The 7,707-nt window shown below is 37.3% G+C and overlaps 1 protein-coding gene across 43 annotated transcripts in view; it reads left to right on the top strand.

Moving 5' to 3' along the window:
* Nucleotides 1-7,707, top strand: part of ANK2 (ankyrin 2) — a 318,537-nt gene that overhangs the window by 124,275 nt on the left and 186,555 nt on the right. For all 43 annotated transcript variants that reach the window (XM_073892120.1, XM_073892130.1, XM_025874074.2 and 40 more), the window contains exon 2: nt 3,578-3,679. In XM_073892120.1, the coding sequence (XP_073748221.1) occupies nt 3,578-3,679 (102 nt within the window). The remainder of the gene's footprint in view (nt 1-3,577; nt 3,680-7,707) is intronic.

Consider the following 7,707-nt stretch of genomic DNA (forward strand, 5'->3'; position numbering starts at 1 on the left):
GTGGGGCTCAGCATTTGAATTCCTTGTCCAGAATCAGACTTTATAGGCATAAGTAAAATTGGTTTTAGGATTTAGGAGTCCTAGGGACATAAAGCAGCAGAGCAGAAAGAGGTTAGTTTTCCATTTGTTGGAAACTTTCCCCCAAGGAGCTGCTATTGCCTCATTTTCTCTTTATTGAGCTGTTATGTGTGAAATCTTCTGGTTGAACCGGGAGACAACAATCTATTTTGAAAGCATACTTCCCCCGTACTTACGCTTAATTTGGAAATAATTAATTTTGTCATACTCAGAGGGAAACACGGTATGGTAAAAGTTTCTGCATCTCTCACGGTGCATGAGTCCCTGAATCCTCTTTCATCTCTGTGTTGATTGAAGGTAACCAGACTGACTACTGTTTATCTTAAGCTCTTGTGTCAAGTGCTTTAATCACAGATTGACCTCATTGTAACGGATGGTATGCCTGTGTCTATGTGGAAGTGGGAAAAGAATATATATTTCCGTGCAGGTCTATACTTTTCACCTAAAATGATGTCAATATCTATACATAAAATTTGAAATCTCATTTTAATTTTGTTCTTGAAACCCATGTTCTGGAACTGTTTTCTAATAACACTTTCATCTATTTATTCATTTTATTTATTTCATTTATTTGCATTTTCTCACTTCAGGAGAACCAAATTTTTTAACAGGTTCTAAAAGAATCCAACTTACAGCAAAGGCTACCATGACTCACTGTTGGAGAGGTCCCTGGTTGGATGACTCAGATGTTGCCTTTTCATTGGGTCTAGACCCTCCAGAACACTGGGAAGATATTTTGCTAAAATTCCAGGGTTTGGATGCAAGTCTTCAACTTACACCTACATTTTAGAAGTTTGCTTCAGAAAAGAGAAAACCAGTTATGAAAACCAGTTATGTAACAGCAAAAGCAGTCTTTCATGTCATGCCCTGTCCCTAAAGAAGGTTCTAAGAAGGTCTGTTGGGCACTCCTCAGTGACGCCTCCAGCTCCCTTCAGACCAACATCTTCCTTTAAGCTCCTGCAGTCATGTCTGCATGTGTTTCTTCAACCCTTCTGGATCGGGTGCTCCCTCTAGCTCTACTTATTCTACTTTGAATGATAGGGCACCCTGATCTTAGTTCCTGAGCTTAATCAGATTAGGCATGTAGACAGAGATAGTCAACTGGCTTTTTAATGCAATGTGTGCTTTACCACCTCTTTTCCTCATTCTCAAATGATTATGTTTTTAAGTAGTTTTTCTCAAGCCACCTCATACTTTTTCTAGGTGTATAGATGGTTGAGAGATGTGGGGACAGGGATATCAGCCAGGAAATCTCGATCCAGCTGAGTATTTAGCAAGTGCCATGATTTACATACACAAATATGTAGACCAAGGGCATAACAGTGATTCTCACAACTGAAACAAACCTATAGCTCCTAGGCTAGGTATCTGTAGTAACATCTGCTTTGATGCTTTGGGGAGGTGAGATAGAGCCTCAGTTAAGACTAGCTCTAGGCTGATAAACATAAGTTAAATCTTGGATCTTCCACTGAATAATTGTGTGGCCTTGGAAACCTTCGAAACCTCTTTCCTCACTTATTAAATGAGCATCATAATAATAGTTTCTCTCTCATAGTATTACTGTGAAGATTAAGGATATAATACATCCGGCTGATTCCCCTAGCTGTGTGCCTGACCCCCAGTGAATGATAAATGTTAACTCTAATTATTAAGTCTCATGTACAACATTGCAGTAGTTTCTAGGCATAATCTTTAATATAATATATAACATAGAGCACATAGATTTGTTTTTTAAAACTATGTACGTCAAATAATGTCATACTTTCTATCTGTGCCCGAATATTATTTAATTTTAGTTGTTTTACAGTAAATGTTTCCTGTGAGGTATTGACAGAATATAAAGCCTAGCATTATCTTTCTCTTTTAAGTGCTGTGGCAAGAAACCGGAGGTGGAAAATCTTCCTGGAGTTTAGAATTTGCCGCAAACCACAAAATAATTTCATAGAGTAGGCATTTTAAAATGAGTCACAACTCAGTCACTGCAGCATTGCAGATATACTTAGGGCACCCGGCCATGGGCACGGCTCTCAGGAGGGACGAAGAGTGAGACATGGCGGCCGTGCAGGGAGGGAAGAATGGTCGGATAGCAGCCAGACCGTGATGCACTTCTGCAGGATCAGGGCATGAATTCCAGATGTACCGATTTCAGTCATACCTTTCCACTCTTCATACATTATCTGTCTGATTTGTAAATATATGTCATTATGGTATTTGGGTTAAATGTGAGGTAATTTGGTCCTACAGCTTTCCGTCTTCTCATGTGTAAATCATTTTAACAATATGCAAATAATTCCCAATTTGAGACTCCCAGAGAAAATACTTCCATTTCTATCCTTGTACATCATCACCAGTCATAATAAATAGGTCTGAGAGAGTGTGCCAAGAGCCCCTGCCAAACACATTATTCAAGGGGGAGAGGCAGGGGGGCCTACCAGGGAGAAGTGCTGGATTATGAGCTGTCACAACTGTGCCTCACTTCCTAGTAGGTCAGTGACATCCCATTTCATGTTACCACGTTCTCTTTAGTCAGATACTATACCACAAGAAGGATTATAAAGTTACATCAGTGTCTTGGAACCTACAAAGTTTATCATCATTTTTGGGTTAAGATTCGAAAGTTAGGCTTTGCAGGCAAGCTAGAGCGGCCGGGGGACGGTAGCTTCGCCTCTGGAGCAGCTCTCCTCTGGACGTTCTGTGGGGAAAATTCAGCTGTTTCTTCCAGGATCAGATATTGAGAGGCTCTGGGGGGAAGAAGAGGAGTTAAAAAGCAGCCTCCATTACGAGTGCTTGTCTTTACCAAGGGATTTTAGTCTTGGTATTGTGTCAGCTGGGTTAAATTTAATCTTGTTTTTCCAAAATCACTGGGATCACAAAATTTGCATTGGCCCCGTCCATACCTGCCAACTAGTGCTCTCCTCTTTCCTCAAAGCATCCTCGGAGCTTTCTGTTTTTCCCTTGTAATGAGGACGGATGACTGCCAAGTGACCCATACTCAGCATTCTCCCTCAGACTCATCTGAGAAACCAAACAGTAAAAGAAAAAGGAAAAAAAAAAAAAAAGAAGCCCAGTCCTTTTAATTTCTTTTACGTTTTGGATTCCTTTTTGGCTTGACATTAGGCTCACTATAAGGTCACAAGCATCTTGAAGCGAAAATGAATGGGTAGCAGTGGATTTGGGAGTAGTGTAAATTCATCTTCAAATGTGGCTAAAGATTGAGAATAAAGCAGGAACAATTTTTATTTTAAGAGTTCTTTTACACTCTTTAATATAGCAGAACATATTTCCCGTTGACTTTAAACAACTCTCTAGAAATACTATGAAGTTGCTACCTTATCCTCTGAATTGTTCTTCAGTGTTTTAAACTCAATATTGGAGTGTTTGGCAACCAAAGCTTTTCTTACTTGCAGTGTAAACATTTCTGTCTTTCTGTCTTTGATATGTTTTTATTTAACAATAATTCACTGGAGGTCTTTTTTCTTTTTTTTTTTTTCCCTCACAGTCTGACAGCAATGCGAGCTTTCTCCGTGCTGCCAGAGCAGGCAACCTGGACAAAGTAGTGGAATATCTGAAGGGGGGCATAGACATCAATACCTGCAATCAGGTAAGGGCATGGCTCTGTGCACAATGAAGAAACACTCATTATCTATAGATATATGCCAGTAGCCCCAGGTTATTTTTTGTCTATTGAATTTACTAAAATATCAGTGATTTAGACTTATGAAAGTCCATTTTCATCCCCTTACCGACTTTTGAAGCCTCAGGCATTTGTATCTAGACCTACTATTGCAGCAAAGTAGATAGATCAAAAATAACAACCGAATGTCAGTTTTGTCTGGGAAATGATCTGGGCTGCTCTTAGTGGGAATATTGACGGAGAATAATGCTTTATTTCTCATTTATCATAAACTAGTTATCCAGACCCTGGTTTCTTTTCTTCTCTGCCATATGCGTTTTACTAATGGACAACTGATTGTTAAAATTTGGGATAAAGAAATAAGAGAAAAGGGACGCCTGGGTGGCTCAGTCGGTGAAGCATCTGACTCTTGATTTCAGCTCAGGTCATGATCTTTGGGGTTGTGAGATAGAGCCCCTCATCAGGCTCCACCCTCAGCATGGTACCTGCTTCAGATTCTCTGCCTCTCCCTCTGGCCCCCCCTTCCCCGTCCCGCTCACATGCATGTGCTCTCTCTCTCTCAAAAAAAGAAATGACAGAATAAAATAAAAATTATTTCCCCCCTTCTCCCTAATTAGTTTTAAAAAATGGATTGGAATGAGAAGAGTTTGAAACTGTTAGCTTAAATGAAGTGTTTGGATTATTCATTCATCATATTCATTCAATAACGACTCTATACATCTTGGATATCATTTGGTTTCATGGATGTTGAAATTTTGTGTTATTTTTGACTAAGATTTTTATGCCATGAATAAAGTGTCTAGTAGACTTCAGTGTTCACTACAGTGTGCTAAATGTTGGTCGTGCGTGTGTGTGTGCGTGTGTGTGCGTGTGTGTGTGTGTGTGTGTGTGTGTATGTTTGACAGAGCTGACTGGGAAGTGAAAAGTCCTGGCTAATTTTAAGTTAACAGAAAGTAATGATACTCAGTTCTTATCTGCTTCATAGACTAACCTAACTTCTTGAGTTACTTCAACAAGTTTTTAGCCCCTAACATATTTTTTTCTTATAGTGGCCAACTGTCTACTAACATGTTGCTATAAAGGGGAAGAACATTTATTTTTGTAAAAAGGTTACACAATGTCATGAAACCACACAAAACTTAAAGCCCAGATTGAAATTTAAATTCCATCTCCACTTTTATCAAGTCATTTCAATTCAGAAAGTGACACTTTTCTAATCTCTAAAACAAGTATATTCAATCTTATGTCCCTGGGTTGCAAAGTAAATTATGAAATTTTGGAAAGGAATAAGGTGTACATTTTCTAATTGTAATTACTATATAGAATTCGCCAAGAATCAGAAAAATTAAAATTGACCTCCACACAGCATATGAGATCAAGTCTCCTCAATCATCTGAATTTACTAGGTATAAAGTGTTGTTGTCTGGTGTTGGTCTTTATTATTATTCAAGAATGTACAGTAAATAGAGATTAGAGAAAAAAGTAACTAATGTTAACTAGCCACTGTGTATCAGCCATTCTGCTGGGGGTTTTACATGTGATGCTTCATCAATCAGCAGAGACAAATGTTATAAAGTAGGCATTCGCTGGAATTTACAAATGCAGAAACAGAGCCCGCAAGTGGTTAAGTGATGTTCTCAGGGTCACACAGATCTGTCTGTCTCCCATGTACAAGTGTTTTCTACTGCAGGAATGTTCCTGAGATATTGGGATCCTCCCTTCAGAGTGTACAGTGTGGTTTCCTTTATCTTGAAGCTCAAATCTTTTTTTAATCTACCATTGTTAATGTAAACAGAACTTGATTCATCCTTAAATTAACATAATAGTAGTTAAAATAACTTTTATTTTTTATTTTTTTGAAGATTTGTTTATTTACTTATTTGAGAGAGAGAGAGAGAGAGAAAAAAAAAACACAAGTCGGGGGAGGGGCAGAGGGAGAGAATCCTCAAGCAGACTCCCCGCTGAATAAGGAGCCCGATGCTGGGCTTGATCTCATGATCCATGAAATCATGACCTGAGCTGAAACCAAGAGCCAGCCACCAAACAACTGAGCCACCCGGGTGCCCCATACTTAAAAGAACTTTTAAGTCAAAGAGCACGACTACCAGGATTATGACTAAAACCCAAATAAAATATAGAACAGAAAATAATGTCCAAACACCTAGGAAGGCAAAGAGGGCAACTCTTTAGCCAAAATACTGCTATATCTAAATATGTAAAAGTTCAAAGCTAATAAGGCATATGAAGGAAGAGAAGAAAAAGTGTCCATTATTTTGCTAGTAAGCCTGGGTTTGTGGGGAGCATCATGACATGTAACATAGAAACCAGGACTTTCTGTACCCTGCTATATTTCTCAATGAAAGGCAATCTGGGCTGCACCAACTTTCCAAAAATATGACATGTGTTGGCGTTCTAAGATTCCTTAAACTAAAATTTGGATGAAAATTTTTTTCTTTGTAAAATTTTTCTCATAACTACCATGAGAATTTTGAAACTTAATCCAAAAATACAATTTGGCTTTTAATCATTTAAAGGATATGAGAAAAATTCATAATTTTGGCACAAAACAGTTTTCTAAAAAAAAAAACAAATTCAAATCTTCATTTTTCTTTTCCGAATGGTTACAGAGCTCTTAACTTCTGTTTTCTTTAAAAGATTAAACTAGAAATTTATTTTATTATCTCTTGTACACTCAGAAAAGAGAATAAATCTTAGTACTTGCTCCCTATCTAAAACTCATGTATACCTAATGCTTTTCTTATTTTAGTAACTGTTCCCAGTCTAATAATGTTATAAACAAGGTTAACATTCAGACATTAAAAATAGACTCTATAACTTTTTCATAAAAAATTTATAGCCAGTTAAAATCAATAAAAGGCTTAGAAGATTCAGGTACTTTTACCATGGATAAAATTTATTGGTTTCATTGCAGTGACTTCAAAATAAAGTAGATTACTTATCATTTATTGGCCGTACTCCTAGATATAACACTGAAAGTTAACAGTTTTTAACATGTCCTGATTTTTGGTCTTGACCCTTGACTACTGAGGTGTAAAAGTCCAAAATTATCAGTTAGATCCTGTGCTTCCTCTCTCAGAAACAGAAGGCAAGGTCAAAGCACCATTTTCAAAATAATGTTAATGTTCCTAAAATATCAGCCTTTACCAACAAGAAGGTACACCCAACAATGACTTTCTCATATGTTCACATAGTTATGACTCAGACCACAAAGCATTTTTGGAAATCACTTTAAGAATGTGGGTGCTGGAATCCATATTCTCATTTTATCCACTTACCAGCTATGTGACTCTGGGCATTCAGTTTTTCCAAGACTTAGTTTTCTCAACTGTAAAATAGGGATCTTAACAATACTGGAGTCATAGAATTGTTATGATCATTAAATGAGATGTTTGCAAAATGCTTAGGAAACTGCACATTCAATAAATAGTAGCAAATGATAATCCCTATTATAATAATAAGTGGTGCTGGTTCTCATAGGCAGAACAGATCATAAAAGGTATTCTCGTAGCTTGTGTCATCAAATAGGAAAGGTCACATTTAGTAGGAATTTGGTAACAGTTTCTTTTTGTCTGGGTTAAATTAAGCTAATTTTTTTTTCCTGGTACTAAAATCTTTTTTACCAATGCCATTTGGATCCATCCAGTCTGGACCCCTCTTTAAAAATACCAAAACCAATTATATTAGCCTGGGAATTTATAAAGGAAATGAAGATGACTATTTGAGAATTAAACTCCTAGAATTAATGGTCTAGGGAATGAACTATATCCAGTTTCCTAACCAGTTAAATGGAGCACAAATATATCTGCAAATAATCTTGTCACATATTTATCATTTGACTTCTCATTTAGAAGAAGCAAATGGTGGTGTATCAGTCTGGTTCTGGTTATATGTGCCCTTTTGTTTTTGGATTCTGTATTATTCTCTAATTCTCTTCGGTGCATTGATACTGGTCCTTGCTCTATACTGAGTAGTGC

The sequence above is a fragment of the Callorhinus ursinus genome, unplaced genomic scaffold (genome assembly GCF_003265705.2).
Source record: "Callorhinus ursinus isolate GAN/ISIS: 27379988/994484 unplaced genomic scaffold, GSC_fseal_2.0 scaffold4, whole genome shotgun sequence".
Taxonomy (NCBI): Eukaryota; Metazoa; Chordata; class Mammalia; order Carnivora; family Otariidae; genus Callorhinus; species Callorhinus ursinus.